The 15,818-nt window shown below is 40.0% G+C and overlaps 1 protein-coding gene across 1 annotated transcript; it reads right to left on the reverse strand.

Moving 5' to 3' along the window:
• Positions 1–4,843: 4,843 nt before the first annotated feature.
• On the reverse strand, positions 4,844–10,715 carry sapcd1 (suppressor APC domain containing 1). Its single transcript, XM_061714605.1, has 4 exons — positions 10,186–10,715; positions 7,881–8,045; positions 5,259–5,414; positions 4,844–5,098 (listed from the first exon to the last, which is right to left on the reverse strand). Exons 1-4 carry the CDS (start codon positions 10,282–10,284, stop codon positions 5,009–5,011), a joined length of 510 nt encoding a protein of 169 aa, XP_061570589.1. The 5' UTR covers positions 10,285–10,715; the 3' UTR covers positions 4,844–5,008.
• Between the last annotated feature and the right edge of the window lie 5,103 nt (positions 10,716–15,818).

Genomic DNA, 15,818 nt, shown 5'->3' on the forward strand with positions numbered 1-15,818 from the left:
GGCCCTGCGTGAATTAGACCCAATAATTAACCAAGTGCTGGTACTCTGGGCTTGATGGTTCAGTGGCACTCTGAAGGCAGAAAACATGAAGCTACTTAAATGAAAGCCTCAGTCATAATGGATGTTTTCTTTCCTGAAGCACAGAGACTGATTTTAATCAGATTCTTCGCTCCTTTTTGTTGAAAAGTTGCTGCCTGTACTTGCACATGATGCCATCCATTAGACCCCGGAAAAGTCTCAGCAGACCAATTTGATTGTTTTATTCAGATTGATTGTGGGAATATTTCCAAAATAACTTATGAAACCGTGCCGGAGGTGAGCAAGATATTAAAAATGTAAAACCAGATTGCAGAAGGACCCATTCTGACAAAGAGGGGGGGGGATGAGAATTTAATGAGGTCACACTGCTTTTGTGTAGCTTACAAATAAGACACATGTTTTCTCTTCAACTTCCTTTCTTGTGTGTGCGAGGCCACACATTTGTGCAGGGCAGGAGAGAAAGGTTCCTGCAAACACGCGTGATGACTGGAGGAGATAGCGTTTATCAGTAGCGTGGGACCACCGGGAGAGGTTGCCACGACTTGTCCGGACAGAGGGCCCTCATGCAGGGACGGAAACGGAAGAAACGCGAGCCGCAATGATGCAGGGCTCTCTTCTTCACGCTGCAGATAAACACTGATGCAGGTTAGCCCAAGAGTGCTTCTTTTTCTTTTTTTTTTTTCTTTTTTTAAATAAAAAGCTAATGTTTCACATGCTGGCAAATGTTTACCAGCACTAACTTCCCATCTAGTAGGTTTTAATCTATGAATAGTTACTATTGTTATTGTGATCATTATTTATGATTTGCAAAGAGGTAATGTGCTGTGTCAAAAGTTATGAGCTGCTCTACAAAAGGTTTGCAAGCTGAAACCTACGCCAGAAAAATATGTTTTTATTTCTTGCTAGGTGTCAGTGCAAATAAAACTCTTGGCAAAAAAACTATTTAAAATTTAAAAACAAGTAAGCATTAAAAAAAAATTGTGTCTCAACATTGTATAATATACCTAAAACGAGGTTAAAATCATAAGTGCAGTGGATATACACCTTTAAGAAAATGCTTTAAGAAAGTTTTTAAATATAAAGAGATTACAGGATTTATCACATCTTTAATATCCAACCAACAAAAATCCAGAAAAAAAGAGAAATATTTAATAATGTGAAACTTTTTCAGGAAAAAGAGAAAAAAAATACAATACATACAAATGCAATAATTGCAAAAAAAAGTGTGGACACCCTTTCTATTGTAACTGTCCACAAAGTTTACCAACACACTCAAATTTACGTCCGTAGATAAATGTCATACGCCTGTCCTCAATGAAAGGGATTATGATTAAAAACCAGATCAAGGTCAGCTGTTCCCGTAATATTAGCAGGAATGCTTGAACTCTGGTGAAAACCAAAGAAACCTGAAGTCTTAATTGTTGAAAAGTACCAATAAGCATATGAAAGAATACTGAAGGATGTACGGTGTAACACTGTCAAAACCATCATGCACAAGTGAAGCTCCTTGTAGCACGGTGGAGGCAAAGATCAAACTCGATGAGAGGACCAGGAGAAAACGTAAGAAACCAACACTGAAGGAACAACAGTATCGGAAGTTCTGGCAGGTTCTGGTCACTCCTTACATGTGACCATCTTCAGTATTCTGCATGTCTGGGTTTGGTGATAAGATACAAACATTTTCTTACAACGAAGAATATCTGTTCAAAATTATGACAAAAAAATCAGCCACCTCAACCCAAACTGTTTAGGAGAAACTTTTATGTTCTGACGAGACAAATGGTGGCGTTTTAAACCTGAATTCTGACAGTGACGCCTGGTGCCGGTAGTATGATGGTTTGGAGCTGCTTCTCTTCGTCTATCACTTGTCAACAAAGAGGGGGAAATGAAAAGCTTCAAATATGAAGATATTATGGCACAAAAAAATTATGTCTTCTGTCAAACACCTGAAAGTGAGGATGAATTTCACACTCCAACACGACAATAACCCAAAGCACAAACTGAAAACCATCCAAGACATGGATTCAGAAGAGGAGCAGCGACGTGGTCCAGTCAGTCAGAGCTAGATGTCTTCTATCTATCTATCTATCTATCTATCTATCTATCTATCTATCTATCTATCTATCTATCTATCTATCTATCTATCTATCTATCTATCTATCTATCTATACGTGACATTAATAGAGACTTATCCATGAAGTCTTTGTGTTGTGATAAAGGAAGAAGGTGCATCAAAGTATGACCTGGGATCAGTGTTTAGATTTATACAATCAAGCTGTGGTAGGTTCACTTTAATTTAAAATATTTCCAATAAATAAAGTTTTAGTTGGAATATTGCATTAGGGATTTAAGAAGTCTGATCTTTATGTTGTTGCTTCTGTGATTTTATTTTACAGTAAAAACCTGCAAAGTCATGAGGGTGTGTAGATTTTATAATATATACAATTTTTTAAATCAAATAATGAAAACAATCATTGAATAATTTAATCACAAGGAAAAAAGTAATTTCTAATATTACGGCCATCACTAATTATGTGACTTAACCTGCAGTTAAAAAGGACTCAGACATGACACGATCACTTTGTTTGGGGCTAACTGCAACTGAAAATGTTCTGCATTCTGAAAGTGTCTTATTCTCGTGATGTCACAGAACCCTAAAGTCTTCCAGCTTCCCCATCTTTACCCCCACTCATAATCATTTCATGTTGCATGTCAGTGAATCTCACAAGAAGGGAGCTCAAACTTTTCATTGTTGATTTCAAAAAGGACAATGCTTACAGAAGATGGTCATGGAGAGTGACTGACTCCGCCCGGTTGAACCAGCTGCTAAGAAAAGGAACTTTTGTGCTATAACTCTGATGGTTTGACAAAAGCACGTTACAAACACTTCAACAAGATCTCAGGAAGTTGCGTCAACCTTTGAAAAAAACCAAAACATGTCTCCTTTAAGAAGCTGTTGTGCCTGACTGACACTGAACACAGTTCCAACAAACTGTTAGCAGAAACAACAGGACGAATTACGTTGAACTACCTCATTCAAAGATCACTTCCTTGAACAAGGTAATTCAACACAGAGTGGAGCAACAGATGTTGGAGCAAGTATGAACAAAATGGAAAGCCTGTATAGACCATGCAGAACGTCTGCGTGCCAGGACATAAAACTCACAACAAAATGCCTTAAAAATAGAATATTAAAAAGAAAAAGGAAAAAATGTTTGAGACTGAGTTATAATGAAATTAGTTTAATGTGCAAAAAAGGCAAAACATTAACCATAATTAATGTTTAAACAGACGTAAACATGCAACGGTGGCATAAAGTCATGGGCTGAGGGAGGCCGGATGCAAATGTTCAGGAATGATTCGTAATCTGAGCAGTGAGATGATGCTTGAAAATATGCTGATAGAAAAAATAATGATTACCTAAAACAAACAAAAGAAAACCAACTATTCCAAATATTTGATATGTTTTTATTGAAAATATTTTGAATAAAATAGTGTTTTTCCTTTCATTTTCTCCTCATTTTTATGATTAAATATCAGTGAATGAACATCCTCCACAAGTAAGTCGGAGGAACATCCAGCACAAAAATGTAAAACATTTATGAATGACTATACTTATAAATAGTAAGTACATTCATAATTCGAATAGTTATAAAATGTGTACTTCCATATGTCACTTTAAAGGTTCATACTGTCCAAATTCATTAGCATAGTGTTTTCACTGGCTCTTTCATCAAGACAGCAGCTCTCGGCGCCCCCTTGTGGTCGAATGTTGTATTGCTACTCAGAGAAGCTTTAAAGCAGAAGTGATTAACTGAATGTTGTATACTCAAACCTGAAATTAGAGTAGTTTGACCGGAAAGTTATGTATTTCATATTTTTACCACGAGGCCACACCCCACTTTTAAGAAGCAGAGATGGATCAAAGGATGTAGGAAAACAAAATGAAAAACAAGGGGGGTCATTTGGTATTGCTCATGGATGCTCAAATAAGTGTTACTGAACAACGGACTGGTGTAAACCAGTCTTTCATCATGTTCTTCCCCTCAGCAGGTTTCAGTGTGTTGATGGTTGAATCCAGCAAGAGGCTGAAATGATCATCTATCCTGGGAGGCTTCTCGACAAATGATGCTCGTGCAGACGGGAAGAAAAAGAACCATGAACATTTTTATATAACTACTTTGCATTTCACTTCAATTATATCCTTGTATTAATATTTTGTGGGTTGAAGAGAAAAGTGGGCGCCATTATAGTTGACTAGTTTGTTAACTAGTCGTTTGTTCCTGTCAGACTTCTGTCAGAAGCAATAACCTTGACCAAGGCCACACTAGTCCTTTTTAAAACACCTGCACATGTACACACTCCCAGTTTGACTAAATCCAGCCTTTGGCTGCAAACTTGCCAGTGTAGAAACGTATAACTACTGTATCCAGGTACACAACTATTCCTGTGACGTCACCTGCTGCAAAGATGGCTGCAGATGGCTGTACAAGGCCTGGCACATTAAAAGTAAAACCATGCTAATTTATATTTGTTTATCTCAGGAAAGCCTTACTTTTACGGCTTAGTTTTTATGTGGCATAGCTCAATAATGCATTGATGGTATAAAAATGTTTATTTTTTGTTGTCTGGCTGCAGAAATGTGTAATTTTCTGATATTTTGCAATTTGGACCAGAGCAGAGAGTGCTCCAATAATCGGGTAGTGAAGAATAAATTAACACTGACCATGGTTAACCACAGCACGGGATACATCTGCGTCCGCATGATTAAGAGAACGATCTAGCTTTCATAAAATCAGTTCAAAACTTACGGCAGCACTGGGAAAATACCAGGCAAGCTAGAAACCGAAAGAACACCATCAAATTATGCAATTTTCACTGTAATTTAATCATTTAAATAGATATTTACAAAGAAGTGCTTTCAACATAGCCAACCAGTGAAATGAAAGTTTGCAGTGAGGGCAGCGAGTCAGAAGGAATGAAGGTCCTCAAGCTGCTCAAGGAGTTCATGTTTTTGCAGCTCCAGCAAAGAAATCCGTCGATTCTTATCACTCACTTCCTGTTTAAGAGAAACAAAGCACAAGATCAGCTGGAAAAATTCACATCTGGTGGACAGAAACTCATGATGCAAATATACAAAGAGAGATTAAGTAAAATGTGTTGAATCTCCTTTATGATTTAGCAGCTTTTCTGAAACATGGACTGCTGCTGTACAGTACCTGCGTCAGTACTGTGTTTTGCCACCGGAGCTCGCTGTCCGCCACCGCCTCGGGGATGGAAGGGTTGCTGGAGCTCAGGAAGTTGGGCTCACTCATCACTGAGCCCAGGGAACCGTTGACCCGCTGGATGTGAGACCTCAGGACGCAGGAGCGAGCCTGGGGAAAGGTTTACAAACATACAGTTGAAACCAGGATTCCGGTTTTAGGGTATTTTACAATGTCAAGATGTCTTTGTAGATCATATTTGATCGCAAAACCTTCTCTAAAATGTGTGGCTCTCCTTGCTTATGCATGCGTTTCATTGAAACCCAGTTTTATTTATTTTTTCATACTATTTGAGATCAGAGCTTTGTGATGCCAACTCCAGTACCTTCACCTTGTTGCCACTTTGCAACTAATTTGCAGATGTACTTGGGATATATCTTTTGAAGACCCATCATTCAAACTTTAACTTGTTGGCTGATGTCTTGTGACATTGCTTCAATATATCCACACAATCTTATTTCTTCATAATATTTCATATGTGGTTTGATGTACCGGTCCTGCAGCAGAACAGCACCACAAGATGACGCCACGCCCCTCAAACATTATAGTTACGATTACTTCTAGGATCTGCAAGTGCCTCCCTTTTTCTGTTGGGATGAACGTTAAGACTAAACAATTGAATTGTGTCCATAGGACATGTTTCCAAAAATGAAGATCTTTGTCCCCATGTGAAGCTACAAACTGTAATCTGGCAACGTTACAGTGGTTTTTGAGTAGTGGCTTTCTCGCAGTGTACGACATTCAGAGGTGTCAAAAGTATTCACATTCATTACTCAGTATACAAGTATAGATACTAGAGTTTAAAAATACTCATAATAATGAAGTATCAACTCAAGTTTTTTACTCAAGTAAAAGTATAAAAGTACTGGTTTCAAAACTACTTAAAGTATAAAAATAAAAGTAATGTAAGGGGGAAAAAAGCCATTAAGGACAAAAGCCATTGAAAATGAATGCATCTTAGTATAATGCAAATATATTAAAGAACCATATATGTGTACTATTGAGCATTAACATGTGTTTCAGAGAGCAGGAGATATGATGACTAGTTGCCTATAAGTATTGTAATGGTGCAAAAAGTCAAACTTCAGAGGCATGTTATCATTTATCCTAACCTTTATTGGAATGTACATCCAAGTTTAGTTGCAGGAATCTGAGGGAACGGATGTAAGAACAAAACTGGACAAGAACATCTGAAACAACCACAACCAAATTCACTCTATCCGGATGGAGCAATTTAACTGGATAGTTTTCTTTTAAAGGCCGAAATGAAATAGAGTAACGAGGCTGTTTTTAAAATGTAAGGAGTAAAAAGTACTGATAATTGCGTGAAAATGTAAGGAGTAAAAGTAAAAAGTAATCTGAAAAATAATTACTCCAGTGAAGTATAGATAACCAAAATTTCTACTTAAGTAAGGTAACGAAGTATTTGTACTTTGTTACTTGACACCTCTGACGACATTTTAGTTCTTATCATTACAGTGTTTAACTGTGGATAATGACAAACAAGCATCTTCACAGGGTCTGCTGTTGAACCCAGCTTTTAGCCGGGGGATTACGGTGCATCTGTGCTCGCATGGTGCTCATACTGCATATTATTGTTTTAACAGATGAATGTGAGACCTTCAAGCACCTGCTGTACCCAAGAATGAACCACATGTGAAGGCCCACAATGCTTTTTCTGATGCCTTGGCTGATTTTTTGTTGTTGTTGTTAATTTTACCATAATGCATTGTGTTTGTGTCTTTTATGGACATTATTCCAGAGTTAAAACAACCATTGGTTTATTAATAAACGGTAACGAGAGTAAAATAAAGTAAACTGGAGATCATTACAACATGAATCAAAGCAGTTTTGAGTGGGAACAAAATATGTGCTCATCAAAATAAATTACTATTTTAAGCCTCTAACAGACTCAAACATGTAATTTAATTTAAGTGATGGTGTGGATAGAGCCCCTACAGACAAATGAAAGTCATATTTTTACTTTGTTAGTGTGCAGGAAGAGGCAGATCTACCTCCAGTCACACCCACTAACAGTAACATGTGAGCAAACTAAAGAGGAGATTCAAGGCCTCTGTTTCCATATAACTAGATCAGTACCTCGATTTTCGTGATAAAATAGGAAGCTACGGTCATGAACTCTTCTCTTTTTGGATCTATTGACAGCAGTTATGATAATCTGATAGCAACCAGAGGAGATGCCTGTGCAAACACTTTCTGTCACTTTTATGCTTTATATTCTTGTCTGAGGCTTAAAATAGCAATTTACTTTGATGTAGGTCTGTTGCCTCAAGTTCAAAATTGTCATTTTGCTACATTTTGCACTTTGCAAACAACGTTTTCACTGAAAATTGCTTTGATTCACGATATTTTGGTTCCTATCAAACGTTTACGGCCCTTAATGGCAGATTTAGCTCCTGAACATTTCTCTAAATTACATCCACAGGTGTGTCGAAGCCTTTCTTGAGTCAAAACATCTTCATGTGGGCTTCTCCGAGCTGTTCAAGATATATTGTAAACAGCATGTGAACCTTTGCTTGCACATTGCTCAGTAAAACCAGAGGCTCTTCCTCGTACCTCTGCACTGCGCTGACAGACGCCAGAGCCATGTCTGCTCTCGACGTGCTGCAGGGCCTGGTTCTCCTGCAGCCGCTGCACGTACCACAGCCGGGTCTTGTCCAGAATGTCCAGCCCGGACCATAGAGCGTCCTTCTCTTTCTCCAGCTCCTTTAGACGCTTAATCTGAAACGAGACACAAATCCTCTGGTTTTGACAGTTTGACGATGCAGCTGTAAATGCTAAAATGTGTGTTTTGATGGGACCATGAGGTCAGACTAACAAGCTGGTCTACCAGCCTGAGGCTAAGCTGTGTTATGATCAAAACCCGTGCTGTTGTCTTCTTCCAGAGGGCCCACAGTGGTGCATTTCAGCAGAAACAGACTACTGTCAAACTGTCAAGAGTGTTGCAAAGCCGAGGGGATCGTGATAAATGGTGGATATTAAACCTCTGAGATCATGGGGAACATACCTGGGACACTATTCACCCTGTAAACACCTGTGATTATTCTTATTTTAAGAGGATCATGAAAGGGTTCACTTGTGATTTAAGAAGATGAACTAAGTCTCTAGTTTAGATTGAAAAAATAAACAATCTGTCTTTTTGTTGGTCGGTTCAGTCTCATAGTTAGTGGTTTCATTTAACAGGAACATGTCAAATGTGAGAATCAGACTTGACATGCAGCGATGTGTCACTGGGATAATTTCAGCCACGTCAGCTCCAAAATAAAACTCACATGCTGGAAACACTGAAGACAGCCGGGAATTATGAACATTTCAGTTAATTACGCATCATGACACAATAATTCCTGCAGCATACCTGTGAATAATAGCTGTGGTTTTTATTAAAAATCATACTAATGTGACGCTTTAGTGGATTAAGTCCTCTGAGGAGGATCAATGCCCCTCTGGCTCCTTGAAAGTTTTCTTTGGATTTAAATGATCATCAAAACTAATAGCTATTAAGATTGTTGACAGCTTTATTTTGCTAAATGGTGAATGTTTCTGACAGGAAAACTGTGTTTCATAAACGTGGAATCACATCCGTGGGAGAGTTAAAGGTACAGCATGTAATTTCTACAACCAGGACTCTGTCAATCAATTACATTAGCAATCACTCATTAACGGAAATGTATAAACTATTATAGCAGGAATAAATGTTTTGCATATATTTAATGTAATTAATTTCACTAACATTAAATTTATGGTCAGCGTTCATCTCTATACAATATTTACATGTATAAAGTCAAGAACATCATCCCAGGAGCTGCAATCCCAGCACCCAAGTTCCCTGCAAGATCAGACCGTGCAATGCTCATAAAAATACAACAAAAGTAAAACAGCAACATCCAAATATTATGGCGTGGGGCGTGTTTGGTAGTAGAGAGCAATTTCTCTATAAAAGGAATGACGCACTGTGCAAACGTTTGGTGAAAATCACAGACGTTTCAGCAGATACAGCTGATTCCACCTGTCAGGCACAGTGGTGGTGGTGTGTGTGTGTGTGTGTGTGTGTGTGTGTGTGTGTGTGTGTGTGTGTGTGTGTGTGTACGGGGGGGGGGATTTGAACTAGTGCGGCAGCCGCAGGACGAGGACATCCAGCTGTCAATCACAAGCTCCTTCCGTTTTACTAAAGCGGTTCAGAGTCAAATGTGAAGTCTTTCACTTGAGCTAAAACTTGGCTGAGGTTTAGCCGTGACGACTGCGATCATGAATTCTTCAGCAGATGAAACAGAAAACATTCAAACTCCAGACCTCAGACTGACGCAAACAAACCTCAGTCAACTGAAGCGACGCTGTCGTGAAGAAAACAGCTGCGGAACATGATTCTTAAAGGTTGTGTTTACTTAATTACTGGACCCAATAAAGACCAGATGTTGCTTTTTTATTGTATCCTGAAGAGTAACGCCTGACTCACATACATACATACATGTCCATAATAGACATTCAGCTATTTAGCAATTATTTATATGTACACATATAAAACCTTATGAGTTAACTCATTAAATCTGTGGGACGTTGTTGCTTTTTCTTTTTTTACTTCTTTTTAACAGTTTTGTGAAATATCAGATTATTGGAAAGGGAAAAAAGAAGATGAATTAATCCACATCCATGTACAACAGTTTGTGCAGCAGATTGGAAGACTTTTACCCGCCTGCTTGCAGAGATAAGCAGATAAAAATATCAGCCACAGAAGCCTACATCATATGTTTTTTAGTTTTAGCAACTAAAAAAGAAAAGATGTCATGTCAACATTTGTCTCTTAAGCGTACACGTTCACAGCAACACTGCTGCTTCCAGACAGTAGGCACAAACAGGAGCTCACCCATAAGTAGAAGCGAAGTGCGTCCAGGCTGTGGAGGCTGGTCTTGAGCGGGATGATGACCACGGTGTAGGAGCCAGAGCCGGCGGGACGGCAGGCCATGGAGAGGAGATCAGTGACTGACAGATACCGCTACCCCCATACAGCTGGCTTGACCCCAAACAAACAAACCGCAGCTCGCCACCGGCTGACTCAGAATAATACCGGAGAGAGAGAATGAGTGTGTGTAAGAGAGAGACGGCAGGAGGGGGAAAAAAAGGAAAAGGCTGCACGATACACAGGCACAGGCAACATGGTGCCCCTGGGGCGAGGTAATGAAAAATTCCACATGTCACTGCTATTACTGGCTAATCAACATACAGCGGGGTGGAGAAATGGCCAAACTGGCCGTGCTGGATCAAATAAACAAGAAAGATCAACAGTGAAACGCACAGCAGGAAGTGCTTAAACGAAGGTGTGGAAGAAAGATTTCAGAAGAGGATGCAGGTGTGATCACACACTTTCCAGCTCCTGCTTGATCGTCAATATCACTTCTGCGTATTTCAAATGTTTTTGCTTACAGCAAGAGGGGGGAAATAACCTTGTCTCTTGCAGGCAGCGAAAGCATTTCTCTGCTCAAGGGCTGGCAGGGTTTTTTCTGAGAATCGTGTCGTCCCTCAGCTGGAGCAAAGAGATGACATTCCTGTTGGTGCAGCCGAATGAAAAGAAAGCACATGTGATTATTTCCAACTTCGTTTCAGGTGAGCCTTCTGTCCCGACACGTTCCCTGGAATGTGACATAACCCGGGAAGGAGAGATCACGCAATAATAACTGCGAGCAAAACGGGAGTGGAGAACAGTGCACAGCCGTTAAGACAAAGTTTTAGTCTTGAAAGAAGCGGGAATGGGAGAAAGGAGAATTTCAGCTTCAGTGCAATGAGATTAAATAATTAGTCTGATGTTCAGCTGGTCAAAGGCAGCTGGGAAAATCAAAGGCACACGTCTTTCATTACGGCCTCAGGCCATACTGGCCGAAACTATGAAGCGACAGATTCTCAGTGACGCCAGGATGGAGTTTAGTGTTGTATGATTAAAGAAAAATGATTGGAGTAAAACGTAACTTTAGTGTATATGATCAGGGTTATACACATGTATGATACAGCAACAAAAATCACATGCTTTTCTTTATTGAAAGCACCATAAAAGGTTATAAAAAGAAGTCCCAGAACCCCCCTGTGCTTGGACCTGCGGTCCACTGGTACGTCTGAGCGTAGTCAGAGCTCTGCCGGCCCTCGCTATGGATCTGCAGCACTTGTATCAGATGTCACTTCAGTAGCAACATCTGAAAGGAGGATGGATGGACAGATTTGATTTGAGTTAGCATTTGGAAGCAACAGTTAGCACGAGCTAAGCATGTGCAAACATTTAGTCAGTATGAGCTAAACTAAAATAGTTAGTAGTTGAGGTGGCTGCGTTATGAAGAGCTGGCAGGGTGACTTGTTTTGCCTGTTGGCTATTTAACAGAGTCAGGTCCTGCTGATAATGGCATCTGCCAAGGGTCCCGAAAATTTAGCTTCAAACCAGTATATACGGTATATAGATATATATATATATATATATATATATATATATATACATATATATATATATATATATATATATATATATATATATATATATATATATATATATATATATATATATATATTCCTCTTTTCATTTTAAATATACTCATTAGAAGAGTTAAAAAACAAAAAAGTGTTTTTCCACCTTTATAGGCAACAGTGTAAACTTCACCTCTCTTGATTTTATTATGTTCTTAGTCTTGTAATTATTTTGTTTGTCTTTGCGGTTGTTTTGCTCCTTTTCCTAATCGTTGCTCAACTCCCTGTGTGTCAAGTTTCAGTAGCGTTTTGCAGCTCAGACGATCACGTTCATCAAGCCCAGAGGCAGTTTCAGGCAGCCAACTCATTAATCACTGTGTGATGATTAATGACCTCGAATTAACCTTCATGACCCCAGATTAACCTTCAATCATTATTCACTTTATTAGGTACACCTGGTACACCTCATAAAGTGGTGAGTGTATGTATGCTCACTACTCTATTAGCTATACCAGGTGTACCTAATGTAGTGTTCAGTAAGTGTATATTACGAGGCTGAAGTTGACTATTATCTTTTGTAACTTGTTGTTCAGAAAGAGAACCCAAAGCAAGAGACAGGCCCCAGATGACTAAGTGATACCAGAGTCTTCAAGACGGCAGGCTCTGCAATAACAAAGGCAGGGAACCCGAAAATCCAGTGTAACAGAAAATCAAACAGCCATCCACCTAGAAACAGAGAGACAGGCTGCCGGACTGTAGACGGACTCACAAAGGGAGGAAACACGGGTCCACGGGACTATACTCATACACATGCGCACACTTAGGAGCTCTCAAGTCCAGTCTGGAAAAATAACCCATCACGGAAAGTAAGAATAAATAAAGAACACTTTATTTCCCACTGCGACCAACAGCAACCGCTCAAGTTTTAATTGTCCTTTCATAGAAAAACAGGAGCTAAAATAAATACTACTAAATATTAGTCATCCTGTCTATAAAAATCGTGTAGCAGGAGCAGTACTCGAAAAATCAGGGGGGATGGTGGATTTTATCATATGGGGACAGATAATTTGTGCTGATTACAAATAATATAATATATTACAAATAATAGCACTGACCTGCAGAAATACTGCAGGAATGACATAGCAGCAGTTAAATGCAGCCTTCTGTAAGCTTTAAATATCCACTGGGCTTACATCAAATACATCAAAACACAACAATAAAAAACAGTTTTCTGAACTTATCAATATGACTCTGTCCTTCACAGGATAAGTAAAATGGATCACTGCAAAAACTCAAAATCTTAACAAGAATATTTGTCTTATTTCTAGTTAAAATGTCTAATTTTAGTTAAAAAAATCTCATTTCACTTAAAACAAGACTCATCACTGGAAAAAACAACAATTTTCACCTGTTTCAAGTAGATTTTCACTTGAAATAAGTAGAAAAATCTGCCAGTGGAACAAGATTTTTTTGCTTGTAATAAGAAGATAAATCTTGTCCCACTGGCAGATTTTCCTACTTATTTCAAGTGAAAATGTACCTGAAACAGGTGAAAATTGTCACATTTTTCTGTTTTTATTTTTCTGGTGATGACTCTAAATGTTGAAATAGCAGTAAAACCACATTCATTGATGAAATGACATAAGGGATGGAAAGGAGGGATGGCAGTTTTACAGGGGGGATGATTTTGACCGTTTTTATTTCAGGGGGGATGCCATCCCCCCTCATCCCCCCACAACTCCAGTACTGAGCAGGAGTGACCGGAACCTTTTCTCAATGTTACTGTGATGTCATCAGGATTATTCCAGTTCTCGCAGGCATTTGACCCCTGCAACCTTTCCCTGATGTACTACAGTACGAACCTGAACTGGGAAGTGAAACTGAACCAGTACGTCTGATTGTCAGGAAGGTACGAAGACGAAAGATAAAGGTGGATCATAAAAGTTCCAGTTACAAGAACAACTCAAACATGGGTCTGTGCATGGACGTTGGCTGCTCTGTCATCTCTTGTGGGACCTCTGACCTCCCGGGCTCAAATGAAAGACCAACCCTTTGAAGCTCCACCTATACAGAATCAGGCCGTGCGTACGCTACACACTGTCCTATGCTTATATAAAGGGTGCGGTCGAGCCAGTTCCTCCTGAGAACATGCATGTCGGTACACCGCCCTGTTTGTCACTCTTGATATGGGGCCCTCCCAGGGACCTTACACGTGACATCACCACACATTTGGGCCTCATCTGTGCTAACTTTGACACTTGTGGCTCCGTTATAGTGAAATAAACATCATGCGATGGACCCTACTCGAGCTATGAAATATGTCATGAGGGCCAGATGTGTCCCAGATGTCACAACCCAGCTTTGACATGGGTTATGGGAAGTGTTATGAGGGTCAGATGTGCCCCAAAAAGTCCAAAGAAAAATAAGATTTAGGACGTGTGTGTGTGGCTTTGTAGTCAAAATGTGAAGACAGAAAGCAGATAGGGCCCAGATGTGGGCCTGAAGTTTCCTCTTGAAAACCAGTGAATCATGAATATGTTGCAGTTTTAATGTCCTAAAGCTGCAATCTTGTTTGGTCACCAGCAGAGGAAGCCGTAAGTCCACATCTCCTGCTGGAGTGGAGAACCAGTCATACCAGACATTTTGTTTACGCCGTCTCGGAGGGTGAAACTTTTGCAAGAACACTAGATGGCGCAAGAAAATGAGGCGCCAGCCCCTCTCCTCCAGAAGTATGTCAGCTATTTTCAACCTTTCTTGCTCCAAAACTGAGGCTCCATATGTTGGGACATTCTCGCGTGACAAGCTTTCATTTTCCTGTACGAGAGAGAGAGAGAGAGAAAAAAAAAATCTTCCATGCAAACATACATAAGAGTGCTAAATTCATTTGACCCGTCTGTCACGACTGACAAGATATAAACAGCTGAGAGTCATTTGACCGTAATGTGGAACATGTGTAGTAAACTTTGTGTTTCTTGGATGTTTTTCTCCGAGAATTTCCCGTCGCAAACTGAAGCCAGTCGTCCGCTCGGGGTTTGACACGGCACAAAGATCAGATCAAAACAGGGAGTTAAGTTGAAACAGGGGGACGGTTGTGTCTTTCAGCGCGGCTGGGATGACGCCTGCATGGGGGGGCATGACACCGCAAGGCATGTAACAGTCACCAAAACAACACTCACAATATCATCAACGACGGATCAATCTGTTCCTTATTTTCAGCTGACACCAGCCACTCAGAGCTGTTTTCTGGGAGGAAGTACGTTAAAGATGTTAAAGATGTAAGAAAACCGTTGAGACTTATCTTTTATAATGATACCTCATCTCACTTCTTACACGTGCCAATCCACTTAAAAGTCACACTCAGCCTTGCGAGATTACAATCATCGTGAGTTGTCGCTGCGAGTTACCACACAGCCGCACAACAAGTGTCAGTATTTGCATACGAGATGTGTATCACATGCACACACTTCTGAGCAGCCGTGTTGTGAGGTGTTTTCTCCTTGAACTGGATGTTTGTGGTAACTTCTACTTCGCAGCTTCGCGTGGGGCCCTGGTTTCTTCCTGTTTCACTCCTGTACGCCTTCAGAGTCACCGCGGCCCAGGGGCGTACTTTCAGAGGTGCTCAGAGTGAAAATGAAATGTTGGACGAGCGTCAACGAAGCACCTGAAGTGGAATACATAGAAAGCATGATCTCTGTAGTGCTGTGAAGCAGAAATGTAAAGACACGTGAGCCTGCAGGGTCCTTGCCCGGGCCGGCGCAGAGCTCTCCAGGCTCGCTGTTCCAGATCGTAGCTGCGTGGAATCCAACACGCACACACTAACATGCACACACTAACACACACACACTGGGTTTCTGACAGGGGAGACTCGCCCACATGTTTGAAGAACTGAATGTTCATATTTAAAGAGTCTATTATGACAAAAACCATCATTGTCTGTGTTTGAAAGCATAAACTTGTGTATCTGAAGAGATCATCAAATCAAATGCTATCAACAATGACTACGTTTACATGCAGTCAAAATTCGGGTTATTGCTAATATTCCGGTTACTGAAA

The sequence above is a fragment of the Cololabis saira genome, chromosome 23 (assembly GCF_033807715.1).
Source record: "Cololabis saira isolate AMF1-May2022 chromosome 23, fColSai1.1, whole genome shotgun sequence".
NCBI classification, from domain to species: domain Eukaryota; kingdom Metazoa; phylum Chordata; class Actinopteri; order Beloniformes; family Belonidae; genus Cololabis; species Cololabis saira.

Excerpts from the sequence above, each read along its gene's own strand:
- sapcd1 (XM_061714605.1), bottom strand. The coding sequence starts at position 10,284 with ATGGCCTGCCGTCCCGCCGGCTCTGGCTCCTACACCGTGGTCATCATC. Across the intron at positions 8,046-10,185 it reads CACTTCGCTTCTACTTATGG|ATTAAGCGTCTAAAGGAGCT; the intron begins GTGAGCTCCTGT and ends GTCTCGTTTCAG. Across the intron at positions 5,099-5,258 it reads AAAACACAGTACTGACGCAG|GAAGTGAGTGATAAGAATCG; the intron begins GTACTGTACAGC and ends TCTCTTAAACAG.